General features: G+C 24.4%; 1 protein-coding gene across 1 annotated transcript; it reads right to left on the bottom strand.

The window, feature by feature from the left end:
• Window positions 1-5180: 5180 nt before the first annotated feature.
• On the bottom strand, window positions 5181-17307 carry LOC145845121 (caspase-6-like). The gene is made up of 9 exons (XM_082952546.1): window positions 17169-17307; window positions 15025-15117; window positions 13004-13094; window positions 12697-12844; window positions 11645-11844; window positions 8848-8959; window positions 6794-6885; window positions 6039-6149; window positions 5181-5619 (listed from the first exon to the last, which is right to left on the bottom strand). Exons 1-9 carry the CDS (start codon window positions 17270-17272, stop codon window positions 5593-5595), a joined length of 978 nt encoding a protein of 325 aa, XP_082808672.1. The 5' UTR covers window positions 17273-17307; the 3' UTR covers window positions 5181-5592.
• Between the last annotated feature and the right edge of the window lie 1516 nt (window positions 17308-18823).

Raw genomic sequence — 18823 nt, 5'->3', positions numbered from 1 at the left:
GTCTTGTAGAACCTGTTAGACTATCGAAAACACTATTTAACAAGTATAGGTATTATGCATGTGTTTGTTTATAACATTTTTACCAAACATCAATATTTATGTTCAAGGTAAATCTATTTCTTTGCACATTACTGTGTATACTTCGGTAAATAACGAATACAAATTTTGTATTCAAGTTTATTTTTTATTTTTTCACGCAAATATATAATCAAAAATAACACTTAGTTATGACTAAAGTTAAGTTCTACAATTATTTAAAATTGTTCAGATTAATAAAGTTGTTTCATTGATAACTTAAATTTTAGTATTCATAACAATGTACAAATTAAAGACAAGCTACAACATATAAATATGTATATATACACATGCGTATAAAATAAACAATAAGTAACATAATGATTTAAATTTTATTAATAATCTTATTTTGAAGGAATCTGAGTTCAATTTATAATTGGAAATAAGGTTATGTATTGTTTTCAAGTTTTCAGTCACATTTAGTTTTTTTTTTTTTTTTTTTTTAATATTCTGATCTTAAGTTCAGTAGTGTCTTAGAAATTCTATCTCTAGTCCTTCTATTTTTCAAAGGGAGCAAAATTTTACATGTTCAATTAAAATGTTTAAAAATTTCCATCTAATGGTTGTTTTCGAACTAATATCTTCAGCTAAATATAATTAAATTGGTGTAATATAATTTAGAAAATTTTGAAGTTTTAAATTTGTAAATAATACCTGCTTTTGAATTATCTTCTAATGGACCCATATAAAACATTTACTGATTTTTATGCTTACTGCTTGTTTATTGAACGATAAAAAAATAAGCGCTAAAAAATTTGTTCAAAGGACCTAGTAAATGGAAAAATACCTTTTGGTAACTAATTCATATACCTCAGATATAGTTTAAAATCATGTCCAGGACAATGATGGCTCTTTATAAGATTCCTTTGGTTTAACAAAACCCCTGCTGGCTAAAAATTACCTTTTTTTACTACTACATGTACTTTCATCAAAATTTGTTTTTTATTGCTATTTTTCAAAATATATTTTTTGTGTTTGGAGATATTTTTTCCAAGTTAGGAAACAAATTGTTTTGAATTTCGTGCTACAATTGCGCTCTTGCTGAAAAAGTTGCGATATATTTAAAAATTTTAAATCAAGGAAAGTACTTATCAACATAAAAAAAACTTTCCTAGGTTGATTTAATGTTGGAAAGAACAAATAATTGTAGTAGAACTGAGTTTTCTCCCTTTTTTATTTTTCTTAGCTGAAAAGTTGAGGTTTTGAACATACCCCAGTAAAGTATTAAGATCGCTTTTTCTTAGATAATTTTCGTAAAGAATTTTAGATTTTTATTGATGTTATTTACTTTAGGCAGAATGGATTATGCACCATTACGCACCATGTAAGACTAGTTTTTTACAATGAATCAATTTTAGATTAATTAAAACTTGTTTTTTGTTTTCTTTTTGGAGTTATTTTTAGTGCAGCTTAAAATAAATTACTGAGTTTAAAATATTTGATGATTAATCATAGTTCACTTAAATTAAACTAAAAAGTTTTTACTATTTATTGAAGCTAATTATACTCATAACTAAATGTAATTTTGTTATCATTACTCTGAATAAAACATATTGTTTTTTTATATATTTAATTACGTCTCTTAGTTTTAGTGAAGCTAATTGTAACTAGAAAAAAATCATTAATTTATTTTTTATTTTAGGAAGCACTTATAAACATTACATATCTTCTTTAGTTAACTTTTACAACAAATTTATTTCATAGTGACTAGTACCACCATCTACATTTTAAAAGTATTTAAATAGCTAAGTAATTTTCAAGTTGTTGTCGCTGTATTCCATTAGACTTTTTCGTTCGGATCTTTTATTAGCAGTATTGTTTAAAAATAGTAAACTGTAAAGACGTGCTTTTTTTTTTTGGAAGTCTAACTCAGGCTCCTTTTTTATGCTATTTTTAAACGTTTACTTAAAAAAAACTTTAGTAAAAACTAAGAATCAGTCGTATACTTTAATTGCAATTAAGTTTGCATTTAATTTATGGTCTGTTTTTAAACTAATGTAAACATATGTTTTAGTATAGTGATTTTATAGTACCTAACAGTGGCGTCGCGTGGTCTTTTTGTTAAGGGGTGCTGCAGATTGACATTGTCAAATTAAAATCCCCTAGTTTGAAATATTTAGATCAAAATCATTAAGGTAATATGAAGAAATAGCAAATTTTTCAGAAAAATAAATTGAACATATTTGTTTAATTTTAAAAAATCTCATATTTATGTACATCATCATCCTTTCCTAACAACTATAGCTACTTTTATTTTTATTATGTCCATGTAAGTTTCTGTATTCGCACAGTTATAAATTTATTAACTTAATTTTACGAGCTCTCTAACTAGTAATAGAAAATAAAAAAGTTTTCGAGATTTCCCTGCTCGAGTTGTTAATGCTCCAGTTTTTCTTGCTCCAGTTTTTCCTGCTCCAGTTTATTCCTTCTCGAGTTTTCCCTGCTTGAATTGTTGCTGATCGAGTTGTTCCTGCTCGAGTTGCTCCTGCTCGAGTTTTCCTGCTTGAATTGCTCGTGTTCGAGTTTTCCCTGCTCGAGTTTTTCCTGCTTAAATTGCTCCTGCTTGAGTTGCCTCTGCTTGAGTAATCTTTCCTCGAGTTTCTTCTGCTCGAGCTCAACTTGTCTTATTGTTCTCGCGTTGTAGTTAATTTCAACAATGATCATGATTTATTTCACATGGTGCTGAAAGTTTATGCAGCTCCAATAATTCAACTTGTAAACATTTTGTACAAAACTTGTAAACATTTGTAAACAAGATGCAGCTGACACAGATTGAGCTTGCAGCTCCAATTTTACGAACATTTTGAACATCAAACATAAAAATTTTAGAAAAGTTGTTCTAGCAGGAAAAATAACAACGTTCATGTACACATTTGACTCTATTTTTTGTACAACTTCATGGTAATATAACTTTCTTATTTTTTAAGCTAATATAAAAAAAGTTATAATTTTAAAGCTCAATTTCTAAACTTTAAAACAATGTTACTTTGACGTAGTTTAGGGTTTAAGCAGCGTATTTAAAGGCTTAAACTCTAAAATCATAAAGTAATAGCACAATTTTTCATTTTTAGGTGGAGCTATAGCTCCAGCGTTCCACCCCACCCGACGCCCCTGGTTCCTAACATACTCAAATAGATATAACTTTATTTTTGAAATATTAAACAAAAGTAAAACAATGAGATTTCAGTATTTGCCAAAAGTTTTAAGATAAACAATTTAAAATTTCATGAAAGTTTTTTGAAAAAATATTAAGATAACCATAAATTTTTCCTCGATGTTTAAAGTTTTATATTGTCATTGTCATAAAAAACTTTTACTTATTAACTTAAATGTCTATTTAGGTTTTCGTTCAACATAGTAAATTAAGTTTACTTTTTTATATTAACTCGACTTGACCCAAATAAACGGCAGGATTTTGCAAAATAAATTATTAAATAATTTGTTATTAATGTAATAATAAAAATGTTTACTAAAACTTGTACATTATTGAATATTGCAGTTTAATACTAATAAGCGAGTTTTACAATTTTATGAGTTAATTAGTTCTTAAATGTACAATGGCTCAAGTGACAAAAATTTTAAAATTAAAATATAACAAAAGTCTTTATTTTTATGTGTCTACTTGAACTGAATTTCTTTAAAGATTGACTAAGAAAATTTTGTACACAAATTTTGTAAATGGGTATTTACAAAACCCGTTTTTAAAATAAACATATCCAAATGGAAAACTTTTAATATAGCATGTTGAGACTTAGACCCTCTTTTATATAGTTATAAAATGTATAACCTTTTACATGAAATGTTGTCACAATAAGGCTTATACCATATCTAAAAATCAGAGCTACTTCTACAATCTAAAAAGAGCCGTATTGTTTAAAAAATTTTAATAGATACTTTAAAATAAAACTACTTAAGATATTGAAATAAAGTTTCCAAGATTTATTACTATAACAATTATGCTTATCAGTTAAAAAACTTACGTTTTCTATTTTAAAAGTACTGTGCACTTTGATTATGGATAAAACACTTCTGTCAAGAATTATTTAATTTTTAAAGTATTTTCATGAATTTATTTGTTATGATTTAGTTAAATAACTACTTTAAATTTTAAAATATTTGTGAAAATTATTTTTAAACATACTTATGTAAATTGGAATCAGACTAATAATTTAAGTTATTAATTAGTTAGTAAACAATTCACTGTGGCCAAGAATCGAGCTGAACTTGAAAAATGGAATGAAACTTTGTATAACATCAACATTCGTCAATCCTTTCAAAAATCTTATTTTAATGCAGCCAAAGTTTTATCAATTAATTTTTTTTAGCTTTCAGAAAATTCCTATTTTAATAACAGTTGTAAGATATAAAGTAGTAGCTTCTTCAAATATTTTTACATTTTCATGTTAGAATAAGGTTTATTTTAAATTTAAAAATGAAGCATGTTAAACTAAAATTTTATTAACTTTTGTACTTAAACAGTTTTTTTGTTTGACGGTTGATTTTAATTATTTTAAAGACATCAAAATCTAATATATGCAAAAATCACGACAACTGGCATAAATTCTGTTATAAATAGAATTTTTTAATTTCGTTTGAAGCTCTAAATGCGCTAGAATCTTGGCTTTCTAAATACAAATTTTTAAAGAAAACTCATAAAGTCATTTATGCTTGTTTGCTGGCCCGGTGTGTAAAATGATAGTATACATAACTTTAAAATAGTGATCAAATCTAGAAAACTCTGTACTGATAAAGGTTTTCGAAATACTTTAAATTACAAACAATTAATTTAGTACTAATTTATTAATGTAACTACTGTTAAAATTCATATACTAATTAGAAATTATATGACTGAAAATTATGCCAAGTACAATTAAGTATTAATTTTATAAAACTATATCATGTCTAAAACGTAAAAATAAATACTTTACTTAATACACTTTTTATTTAATTTAACATTAACTAGAAAACAAGAATAAGGTTTTAAAAAATAAAATAAGGTTTATATTCTTTATTTCAAATAATTATATATGTACATAACAAAAACTTGAGTTTAAAAATATTAATTATAAAATCTTGCCATCAGGTCACTAAAATATTGTGAAAGGTGTACATAAAGTTGTAATAATTAAATTATCTAATACAACAAGCAAAACAAATGATAAACTATGCTTGAAATTTTTTTCATATCTAACTTCATTAAAGTTTTTATAATAAAAGATCTAATTTTTTTAAAAATTAACATCAAACACTAAAAAATATGACACAAAAAGTAGATTTGCAAAACAACTGCACGTAGCTAAAATTATACAAAGAGTAAATAAAGTAATTGACAAAAAATATTGATTAGGCGGTACAAATGATTATTACAAAGATTGCATTTCGAATGTAAAATTAAATTGAGGATTGTTTTTGATTACACAGGCACAATAAAGATAATTAAAAATTCAAATATTGATACTGATGCAGTGGAAAGTTTGTAAAGCTGGAAATTTGTTGAAAAAAAACATTATTTCTGAACTACTTTTCAACTTTATTGTTGTTTTTCTGTAAAGTTTTTGGACTTATATACAAAAATAGAACTTATTGTATTAAAATTATAATTAACTAGCACAAAATTACTTTTATCGTGTCCTTAATAAACCTGACACTGCTTAAATTTTTAAAATATAGTTTATTGTTTAAATCACAAAAGATTCCTTTTAAAGCTATACAGTTATTAAATGTTTTTTAATCATTTTTTCTAGATAAATACCTGTTTTATAAAAAAAAAAACTTAACTATAGCAAAAACTGAACTTTAGCAAAAACTATCAAAAATTTTTTATTAGAAAACAATAAGTCAGATATTTTTTAAGATAAAAATAAACTTAAAAAATCAATTATCCATACAAGTACTTTATATATAAAATCTTAAAATATTTAAAATAAAACTATCTATAATTATCAAAAATTTAACATCTTTACCATAAAAAGTTTTTTGGTGAGTTGTGACCTACACCAAAACAAGTTATTTTCGTCTTTAATGTTCTGAAGCTCTTTTTTGTTATTTATTTCACGGCACAACAAAGTCATAATCTATTTATAATATTTTTTTGATTAGCAAATTTCATTTATCAAATGCAATATGTCATAATTAAAAAACTAAGCTTTTTCCTAAAAACTAAGACAACGTATGTAAATATGTAACTGTAGCACAGTGGGCTGGCAAGCTGTCCTTGACTTTTAAAATGGATAAAAAATTAAACTAAGAGTCATACGTAGTTGGATAAAACTAGATTTATTATTTTCTAAACTGGTTTTGTATTTTATTAATAAACTACGTATGTCTTTTTTTTTTTTTTTCTTATCATCAAAAAAGTAAATTTCTTTCTGACCACTTTTTTGAGTCACTAACTGTCTAATATAGGCTAAAACTACTTAAAGTGTATTTTATTACAGGATAAATTAGTTTTATAACAACACAAAGAATAAAATTACAGACTCTTTATAAAAGTCAGCGATTAGTGTAGTAATATTTTGATCGTTACTTAATTTTGTTAATTAAAAGTTAATATTAGGCTAGTTTTACATTTTAAACTATCTTTATAAATTATGGTAAATTAAATTTTTTACAAGACTTTTGTTTTCAGTTTTACAACTATGTTATAGAACTAAATAACAATAAAATAATCTTACTAATTCAGTTTAATTAGATTTTTTTACAAAATAAATAAACTCACATCATTTATTTCGAGATTAGAGTGCTGAAAAAAAATACTGCAGAACAAAGAAACAAAGTAGGAGCAATTAGAAGCATCATATGCGTTGTTATCTGAAAATTAATAAATATGTATACATACTGATAACTTAATAATAAAAACTTATTTTTATTATTACTACCATTATAACTTGTTTAACATTAATTTTTTTTTTAATGTATTTTTATTCAAAAATTAGAAGCTAATATACGCAGTTATACGATGACCATCATAGCCTAATTGCAAACTACATTGTTTAAATATCATATGTTTTAAAAAGTAACATTGTTTTAAAGCAATAACTTTATTAAATTGAAGACGTTTTACTGTGCTAAGCTAATACTTTTTAAGAACTGTGTAGTTTAGCTTTCACAGTAAAACGTCATAAGTTTGTATATTTTACCACACATAAATGACTTTTGCATTCAAATAATTTCAAAAGGAAAATAACATATGATTCAAATATCAAGTATTGAAAAGCTTGATTTCAAAAAACATAATATTTCAACTTTTGATTACTGCAAATAGCTACGTAGACTAACTCGTGGAAAATCAACAGAAAACTAACTATTAGGTTGATATAAAAACTTACTGTTATGTTCACTGATGTATCTGGATAAATATAAATTAGTACGAAAAAACCTAAATATTGAACTATCATCTAGGTAAGGTTTGCATGCATTGAAATACAAATAAGTTTTTGATTATATGATATCCTTTTATATGTTAAAATGGTGTAAATATATATATAATTTATTAGAAAAATAAGATTTTTAAAATACTGGTACATATGTTTCATAAGACTAGACGCCTTAATCATCAGCCAGTTAAATTTAAAATAAAAGCACTTTGCTAAACATAGATGCAAAAGTTATACAAAAAAACAATAAACAGTATGGCGTAATATTGTGCATTAAAAAATTCAGTACAAAAATCGATCTACCATCTAACTTTCAAACAACTAAAATTAACAAAAACAACAGTTAAGTGACTATAAAATACTTCAAAATTTATTCTATTTTAAGAGGAGCTTTTTCATATGTCGACAAGACGATATGAATTCACTCCTCTTATTTAAACAACCTTCCTTTTTTAACACATACATAACGGCTGTTGATTCTTTTAAGCACATCTTTATTTTAAATTTAACTGGCTGATGATTAAGGCGTCTAGTCTTATGAAACATATGTACCAGTATTTTTAAAATATTATTTTTCTAAAAAATTATTTAAAAGCCCTTCAAGGTGGCTCAGTAGAAGGTGTTCAAGTTTAAATAATAACCTTATTATACATATATATAAATATAAATATATATATATACATATGTGTGTTTTTTTTTGTGCTTTATTTTAAACTTGTTTTGAAGCTGATGAGTGCATAAGCACAAAACTCGAGTCCTTTAAGTTTTACATCTTGAAATAAACTTTTTTATTAATGCCCTTAAGGTGGGCTCAGTGTGAAAGATTTGATTTATCAAGTTAAATAACTTAATTCTATATATATATATATATATATATATATATTGATGTTAATATTTATAAGTTAAAAGATAAAAAGTTGCTTTTTTAAAATCAAAAAACAATTGAAATGGTAATATAACCACATCAAAAAGTTTTATTTATAGTTAAAATCAGCACTAAACTACAATTTACTCTTGAAATTTTACCTCATAGTAACGTTAGATAGTTTACTTGCCCATCATTGCTACCAAGTTAGATAATATTCACTTACACTATTAGAAGCTATCAACCATTTCTATCAGAAATGCTAGCTATCTTAGTTCTAAAGGTCTTCAATTAAAGATTTGATTTATACATATATATGTAATGTACCAAGCTTCAGGGGTAAGCGTCAGTTTTTACAATGACCCCATTTGCAGAGGTTTTAAATAATTTTATGTAAACCAAATTAAAACCAAGCTTTAGTACTTACTTACAAGATAGATTAGACTTTTATTGATTACTTTTGCTATCGTAAAATAAGATAATAAACTGAATTTTATTTTATTTCTTCGTATAAAATAAACCTATTTATACCTTTTGGTCTAGAAACACACAACAAAAAATCAGAATGATTTGGAAGCTCTTTTTGAGTTTCAGAAACAGCATCTACTTCTGTAGTAATTTCTGCACGGAATAACTCAGGTGCCTGTAAAAAAGTTCTATTTAAAGTATTTTGTAAAAAAACACACTTGTCTATCTTACTAAGTACAATGTATTAATTTTTTTTAAATTTCTAACAAAATTAAAACCTATAGAAGCAAATATAAGATACTCACTACAAACTAGCTTAATTTAAACAATAGTTTATTAAATAAATCACTTAAAATTCCAAACAACCTGAGTTTAAAAACAAATTACCTGGATAGTTTGGTAACCTTGCTATATACTTAAATGAACGGAACAGTTTTAATTGCATAAAGCTTATTTAAAAATAAAGTGAGACAAGCGCTTAGCAGCTACACAATAAAAATTTAGAAAACTAACCTTAATATCAAAAAATATATTATAAAATATTAAAATAATATATTTTTTGATCATTGTATACAAACTGCAAATAATTCTTACGCATTATCCTGATAAAACCTACAAAAATAAAAACGATAATCAAGTTACTGAGAAAAATTGCTTTGTATTTTTATAAAATTTCCAAGCTTTAACATTAATTGACAGGACTGATATAACATAAATAGTATAAAAATAGTCCTAATTGGTTTCAATTCAAATTAAGACATTTCAAATCCTCAAGTTAGAATATCTCAAAAAATAACTTTAAATAAAAAACAAAATGTACCAGAACGTCAAACTAATAAAAGTTATTATCAAAAAGTAGAAGAAAAACAAAAACTATTATAAGAGCTAATTCATAATTTAGAAAATACCAATATATTTATATGCTCAAAGACTTGTCTTAACTAAGCCTCAAAACATTATTTGAACTTAAAATATGTTTAAAATGTACCAGACGGTTTAATTAGAAATACCATGATAGTTACAGGTAAAAAAGTATATTTAAAATATACTCATAAAAACTCAGAAATATAAGTTTAAAATGTTGGAACTTGAATTGTTGTGCACATATGTGGCATAATTTATAACTTTTTTGTACGACCTTATGTAAACTGCCGGCTAATTCACGAAAAAAATATTAAACTAAATTAAGGCAGCTTTGGTTGTGCACCTGTCTTAGTGACATAATACGTAGTTACATTTTGTTTTAACTCACTAGATGATGTTTTTAGAAGCATCTTAGATTAACATTTTTCAAGTTAGTTGCATTAAAAAATAAATTTTGCTAAAATAAAAATAAATATTTATCGAAAAGGTTCTAAAATAAAAAAAAATCACTTGATAAAGCATTAATTTTTATAGTTTACTAAGATTTTTGTGATAGTTGCTAATACTACACCACCAGCTTTTCATGCTGGTAGCAATCTGTTTTGTTTGATGATATTGTATAATAATACTATATTCAAAATTTCAAATATGTTTAAGTGCTAAATTTAAACCCCTAGTTTTTGACCCCTGGTAGTCAAAATGGCCCCTAATGGGTGATATCACTTACTTTGGATAAAACAAGATGTAGATATACTTTTAGTGAATTTAAAAATTCTAATAAACATGTCAAAAAATTTTGCATTTTTTTCTCAAATAACTTACACCTCGAAAAAACCATTGGAATAGTTTATACGCTTACCCTTAATATAAGAATCAATGTTATTTTTTGTAAAAAAATGTCAAACTCTCTATGGCAATTTTTTTGTACTGTAAAAAATTACTATACAGGGCATTTTATTTAAGAACTTGAAAATAGTTCTATACATTCGATAACAATTGTAAGAGAAAGAAAAATTCCAGATAAACAACAAATTACGAATAATATAGCAATACTATCAGTACTTTGACTTTTAAACGGAACTATACTTATACTTGAATTGAAAAAGATAATTTTTATATTAGGATGAAAAAAATATAACTATAATATTAAAATAACTATTAATTCTACAAAATTTATACTTACAGTAACCCCTCGCGAATCTACGCACATTGCGTCCACAGTAAACGTGTGTAACTAAACGAGATAACGTAACCTAACGAGAGGTATCAAATGTACCTACCAAATTAGCTATTTTCTTATAATATAATGCATTTGATAAAATACAGTTTGAAGACTTTCTTGATTTTTTTTTTATTAATTTTCATTTAAGTTGGACATAACTGTGATAAGGCTTTTAATGTAAATTTTTTATGTTTATAAAAAGTTTCTTTTTTACTCTGTTCCTTGCCGTTTTGCGATTTAATTTGTCTTGCATGATAGAACTTATAAGAAAAAGAAAATTTTTTAATTAGCTAAAAATAATAGATTTATTGAGTTGAAATGAAATTTTACGCCATAAACATTGTGAGAAATTGAACATTGTACTTTGTTTAAGTTAAAGGTATAAATGGGGGCTAAGACATCTAAAATATAAAGAGCAATATTATAGGTTCCATATAGAAGGCACAAACTTCTTTTTTTCAAAATAATATTGTAAATTTTAATAATACGTTCCTTTCACTATTGTTGCCCAAAAACCTGAAACCCTCTAAGAACCTAAAAGAATCTTTCAAGTATATTTTTTGTACTTTTTGAGAATCTTAAAATGCATAACTAAACAAGAGTGCGTAAACAAACGATTGCGTAGATTCGCAAGAGGAGACTGTAGCTTAAGAAGTAATTGAAAACTAAGTATAATTTAAAACATTAAAAAAAATTTAAACAAAAAGACTTTAAAAAATTTATATTTAGATTTAAAAAAATTAACTATTTTTTTAACCACCATACAAAACTAACATGTACAAAAATAACTTTAGGTTTACCAGCCAAAGTTTGAGCATTACAGCCAAGAAAAGGTTGAATAATGTCATCTAGTTTAAACTCACAGTTATCAGCATTAATGTCAAAAAACGAGTGAAGCTGGCTAGACGCATTTTCACAACGTGCAAGTACAAACATAAAGAAGCAAGAGTATTTATCATGACTAGCTCTCCCAACTATTTTCAATTAGTTTAATTTAGTTTAAATTTTTAACTATTTTATTACCACTAATTATTTTTTAAGTCTTGAAAAGTTAAATATGAACATTTAATTTTATTTAACCTAAACAGTTTTAACAATTTACGAAATCTTTTTTCGATTAATGGTGTATGACATACCAAAAACTAAGAAACATAAAAACTATTATTATATGCGAATAAAATTAAGTTTAAAAAAATAAAAAAAACAACCATTTGATTTCTTATTTTTAACTTAAATTCAACATACAATAAAATTTTTAAGAAAAAGACTATCTTTTAATAATAATATTAGTTTAAGCGTTGACATTTTAAGAAAAAATAATATTTAGGCTTATTCCACAGTCAAATTATCTTTGTATAAATTTTGTTTTAAACAACATCAACTTGAAGAAAAAATAATAATACAATAAATACTTTATTTTGAAAAAACTGTAACCTAATCAGAAGTAAAAAATAAACTAATGAAAATATCAATGAAATGTCAACTAAGCCATATTAGCTTCTTTTTTTACAAATATTTTTTTAATTTTTATAATTAGGCTTCACCAGTATCCTTAAACCAAACAAGGTTATGATATTTAAAAAAAAAAAACTTATCCAATACTACTTTAAAATAAAACTTACAGGTTAAATTTATCACTAAAAGAAAAATGTTTACAAAACTTTATAACAACAAAAAGTTTTTAGTGTTCCGCACATTTTCTCCCATATCAAATTTCTCTACAAATCGAATCACAATAAGACAGCAATTAAAAAAAAAGTGTAATTTAAAGTCCAATTAAAAAAAATACACATCAGTTTATAAATTATCAATTTTTTTAAACTTACTTTTTCCCAAAAATTCCTTCATTTCACACTTTTTTTCATTTTTAGTTTTATCAAACGTTCGAATTGAAACAAACTTAAACCCTAAAAACTTTCCTAATAGTTTCAAATTTTCTGCATCACAACAAGACTGTTCATCATTCCTCATGTCCTAAATTACAAACAATTACATAACCAACTTGAAAAATCATCTAGGAAAAATAACAGAAATAAAATGTTTTAATATTTATATTTGAAAAAATTGTGCTTTTTTAACAAAAGTTGAAAACATAAAATGTAAAAGGACAAAAAACTTTTTTAAGAAACTTACTAAGATAAGAAAACATCCTTTCTGTTCACTACTAAAGTCATACATACCCGTTTCAAAACTACTTTTACTTGTAGCCACATCATTTGAAATTCTGTAGAGTTAGAAGATTTAAAAAAATTTACTAGGTCAAAATTAAACTCTTAACAAACAATTATTGAGAGCATAGGGAGGGGGGTAAAACACTTTTTCTCAATTTTAGTCTTAATTTATACACAATTAGATAACCTACTTGTTACTTTTTACTGCCTGTTTAACTTTGTTAACTTTTTAGATATAAGCAATCAAAGTTAAAGCATTTAATAGGTTATTTATGGGAGGCAAAAAATAAAAGAGCAAAAATACACTACTTCACTAAAAATCTATCTCCTCCTTCCGTTTTTGAGCAATTGTTTTAAAACATTTTCCATGTAATCTTTGATATATTTCAAATAACTTGTAGGAAACAGATTTTTTTTAATTTCTATCATAAAATTTTTATGGCTTTTCTTTAGCCTCCTACAAGTTATTTCTAATAATAATAAGTACATTTCTTAAAAGTTTGAATTAAATTGCTTAAAATGAAGGAGTAGATAGATTTTTAGTAAATTTTTCATTATTCCAAGAAAACTAGTGTAGTGATTTTTTGATTCCATACGGTTGAATTAGAACATTTTACAAAACTTGTTATATCTCAAAAGTTCATTGAATTTTTTTGTTCTTCAACAGTATTGTATAGTATATACTTTAAGCTTTGAACTAAGGTAAATTAAAAAATAAATAAATTTTGGACCTCCCCCTTTGTCCTTAACAAAAATATTCATTGCTTTTTTTAAGAATTGTTAAAATTATCGTTGACCATAGTTGCAACAATTTGAGCTTTTAAATCTAACTGTTGTAAATTCTATGCGCTTTTACATGCGTATAGTCTTTTAAAAGTTAATTGCAAAAAGTATAAATTATAGATCTACTAGACTTTGGAAAGCTTTATTTAAGACCATTCTGCTTCAAAATCCAATATTTATTAAGCAACAAAGTTCTAGTCATTGTATTTCTACCCTGAACTTTAAAAAAGTATATTTACAATTTTTGTTGGTCACTGTTGGACAAACTCCAAAAACTAGTATCTAAAAAACCTTCAAGATATAATAAACACTCCATGAAGCAAATAAACTTATTTAAAACTGTTTGAAAATTTAAAAACACTTTTACATTAAACAGGTTCTTGTAAATTCAAATAAATTTATATAACAGGGGTCAGCAGCCTTCTATGAGAAACTGCCAAATTCACTAAAAAAGTTTACTAAAATTATCTACAGGGTTGCTAATGGTTTGTTTGTAAATTTCTTCTAGATTTTCTAAATATTTTTCATGTTTCAAAAAAACAAGATTTTTTGTTTGTTTTTGGAATAAAATTAATTAAACTTAAAGTAAAAATAAACTTCATGTACTGTAAAGTTACTTTAAATCTGTTTTTTGATAAAACACTAAATGATTTTTTTTCCTTTGTAATAAATTTTTTTTATCCAAACGAAATTTCATTGCTTAAAATGTAAAAATTCTTTAGATTTTTAAATTTTTTAAAGTTTTTTGTTCAAAATTTATTAAATTCCAAGGTTTTCTAGCCAAGTTGTCAAATTCCAAATTTTTCCAGAACTCTAGGTTTCTTGGCAAACCTGATTCAATGGAAAATTTTACTCTAAACTAAAATATGCATACAATAGGAGCAAATTTATTATAGAAACACAAATTATACAGAAAAATTTCAAAACAACAGCAAAAAAATAAACATTTATTTCGAAATAACTCTGACTTGCTTCTACAGCATTAATTTTTGATAGCTAATACCACACCTGGGCTTAAACACCAGTTAAACCCCTGTTATAGATGATATAAAGAAATAACTTGTTAGTGAGTAAATATATATTTCAATTATAATTTTTTTTTAATTCTCATGCAAGCAGTTGTTGGTAAATATTTTACAAAATTAACTTAATTACTGACTACTAAAACTTTCCTTATCAAAATAAAGAATAATGTATTACCTTTTTGGCTTAATAAGATTGTTTTCCTCAATAAAGCGAGTTCTACTTGGTGAACTATTTGAACCAGGTCTTGCATCAGCTTCAGCAAAAACTCTGTTTGATTAAATCATATAATCATTATATAATTTGTTTTGATGTATTAAAGTCTTTCATAAAACTAACAAAAATCATTTAAAACAATTAAAGTTATTGGCTAAATAAAAAAACCAAAGATTTAAGCTGCTTATTTCAACTAATAACTACATAAAATATTTGTCAACTTTTATATAAAGTTATTAACGAGTGCAGGGTTCAGAGTTGCAAATCTTTAAGTTAAACAAAACTGCCCTGAGTGACCTTAAACTCCCCTGAGTCATCCTATTGTTTTTTCAAATCCATAAAAAATTATTTTGCCTCTTCTTGCACAAACTACATGTACCTCATGTTCATTTTTTATTTAATAATTGAAAGGAAGGTTAGTTGTGTATGCTTTTGAATTAGATGTTCACTTAACCTATGAGAAATACTGTTTTCAAAGATTCAAAGTTAAAAGTTTAACTTAATTGAGAATACAAAATAAAATTTGTGGATGATTTTATGGAAATAAGTACTTCTCACTTGCATGAACAAACTCAAATTTTGATAAATATCAATTTCAGATTTAAAACATAAACTACAATGTTATTTTTAAGTAAATAATATTGAAAACTAGCTACAAGGCAAAAAATTTAAATAAGCGTTTTAAAATCATAAAAATCATGTTTTTGAACAAAATTGGTTATATAAAATAACAAAATATTGAAATTAGATCAACTAAATCTCATTCAAGATCTAGAAAAATATCTATCCTGAAATCTTTAAAAAATCAAAACTTTCTTTTGTCATCCTGAGTTCAAAAGAAAAGTCAAAATATCCTGAGTTACCCTGAAACATCCTAAAATTTTCTAGAATTTCAAAGTATCCTGAATACCCTGAGTGTGTGGCAACTCTGTTTAAAGTTTCAATTGAAATTCAAGTTGCTTTATACATATTCTAAACATTTAAAATAACTTTTGAAATGTAGTTAGTAAAAGTTGGAGAGTTTAAGGTTCTTTACAGGAGGCATAAAATAAAAAAGCAAACAAAGCTATTTTACTAAAAGTCTATCTCTTCCTACACTCTTTGAGATAAATACCTCAAATTTTTGGGAAACATTCTTTGCAGTATACTTAAGATTCTAAAATATTTATTTTTTCTTCATTCTGACATTTTTTTTTAATAACAATAAAATATACAGTATCCTTTCTTTATTAAACTAACACATTCTTCAGTGTGTTAAGGGATTAACACATTTCAATGGAGCTCTGTAAAAAAGGTTAGACATTTTTTATACACAAATTAGTAGATGTTTTTTTGTTTTTGGTCATAAAATTTTAATTTTTCACTTTTTCAAAAATTCATTTAAACTGAATTTTCTAATTATTGCAAAGAATATTTCATAAAAGTTAGAGGTATTTATCTCAAAAAACGAAGAAGAAAAAATAATTTAAGAAAACTTTATGTTTAGTAAAAAAATGTTAGAATTTTTAGAAACAAATTTTAAGGATTACCAAGAGTTTAAAAGCATTTGTAAACTGTAATTGTAACACAAAAGAAAAAAAAACTTTCAACTGATACTTAAAATAAAAACTTTAATTAGAATTTTAATTTATTCAACGTTTTTTTAGGTAACTAATTTAATCAGAAACATATATCAGATTATGAACCTTTTTTATCTTATAATTAGAAAAAAATTAATAGTCATATGTATTTTAAACAAACTTTAATTAAATACTTTACCACATTTCTACCTATTAATTACTAGTTTGAACTTTGAGATAAAACTTCAATTTTTCTTGCTAACTGTTCAAATATCTTTTAATAGATTACTTAGTAATAATGCTCCAATAACTTAAAAGAAGGCTGTAAGCAAAGTAGTAAACATTTCTCAATTAAGAAACAATAAATTTTAAAGAATAAAAATTTTTCTAAGGAAAAAACTAAAAGCAAAACTTTCTACTTAATTTGTTATATACTTTTTTTTGTTTGATTGTATAGCTGTTTATACTCTTTTTCTATAATAGATAGATTTATAATAGTTTAAGTAAACTTTTTCACAAATTAAGTTTTAAAAACAAATCACTTACTCCATTGAAGATTCTTGAATGTTTATTAAATTTTCAACAGCTTTCATTCTTAATTCAAGATTTTCAACTTTTTTCCTTATATTACCATTCATAGCTATTTTCATTTAAGACAGTATCAATGTATATACAGTTAAATTAGGTGTAAACTAAACAGTACTTAACTAACTCCTGAAATTATAGTGTAATAAATCACATTCTCCTAAGTTCTTTCTACATAGATACAAAGGGAACCTGCTAAATATTCTACCAATGCATCACTGATTTGTTTAAAATTTTTAAAAGCATAAAAACTTTTCGAATTTTTAAAAATTATTATGAAAACACAGAAAAAAAAATGCAATAACATTAAAAAGCAAACATATTGTTAGTAAACAATCTTAAAATACTTGATTGATAAAAAAATAACTTGCGTATTTTAAAAATTATTTTATTATGAGCATAAGTTAAAATAATAATACGTAAGAAATAACTTAAGTTATATTAAACAGTTGGTTTTTTATAGTTTCATTAGTTCTTAATTTAATTGTATTTAAATACAAACCACTAAGTATTAATGAATTTTTATAAAATACTAACAAAACACCAAATTCACGTTAATTTAAAATAAATATATATATATTGTTTATTATTTATTGAACGATAAAAAAAAGCGCTTAAAAAGTTGGTCTTGGGACCTGGTGTACAAAGTAACCTTTTGGTTATCGAGTCGTACACCACTATTAATAATTAAAAGGGACGTACTTTTAATTAAAAATATCTGAAAGTAAACATTGAATAAACTTTTATTTTAAAACTCTGAAAAAAAAAACTATGAAAACGTATTAAAATAAAAATTTAAAATAAGACGTTATAACTTAATCAGTTTTAACTAAAACAATGACATTAAGTAAATTTTGTATTAAAAATGAACACAAAAACCTTGTTAAAACGTCATATATAATTTTTTTTTTTGTATGCAAAGACTAAAATTTTATTTATAGATAGTTTAATGAGAAGTTAATAGAAAATTTAAGTATAAATAAAATTTAACGTTTCAACAGACACGACACGAACTCATATTAGAAATGTTCTAAATTCTGTTTAGAACCCGTTAATACACAAATGACAGAATAATAAATGTATGGTTAAAACAAGTTTACCAAAGGAATTAAGTCAAGTTGATCATTCGTATATTCAAAAAACTTTATTATAAACTCTTATTGGTTTATAATCCGTTAAGTAATGAATATTAGTAATTTTCTCAGCTTCTAATGAATATTTATCATTTGTTAGTTTAGCTGTTTTCCTGGAAAAAACTTTGAGAAAACAAAATTTTTAGTAAAAAAAAAAAAAAATGCTTATTAAACATCTTGAGTAGAGGTTTTTATCACATAAAAACAAAATATAGTAAAACATTTTAATCAAGCAGGTTTTCAATATAAAATTACAACAAATAAACTTTTTAGGCGAAAATAAATACAAATGTACATTTTAAAAGGTTAAAAAGTTATTGTAAAACAAAACTCTAAATATGATTAAGTATTTATTTAATAAAGAAGTATTTTAAATAGGATTCATATAAATTAGACATAAAGAGAGTGTAAGGGGTACGATTTCAAAACGTTTTTAATTGTTGAAATACTTACTAAGCTTATACTCCGACATAACAGTTTAAA

The sequence above is a fragment of the Thalia democratica genome, chromosome 1 (genome assembly GCF_965202585.1).
Source record: "Thalia democratica chromosome 1, ktThaDemo2.hap1.1, whole genome shotgun sequence".
NCBI lineage: Eukaryota > Metazoa > Chordata > Thaliacea > Salpida > Salpidae > Thalia > Thalia democratica.
This window is presented reverse-complemented; position numbering and strand designations above follow the sequence as displayed.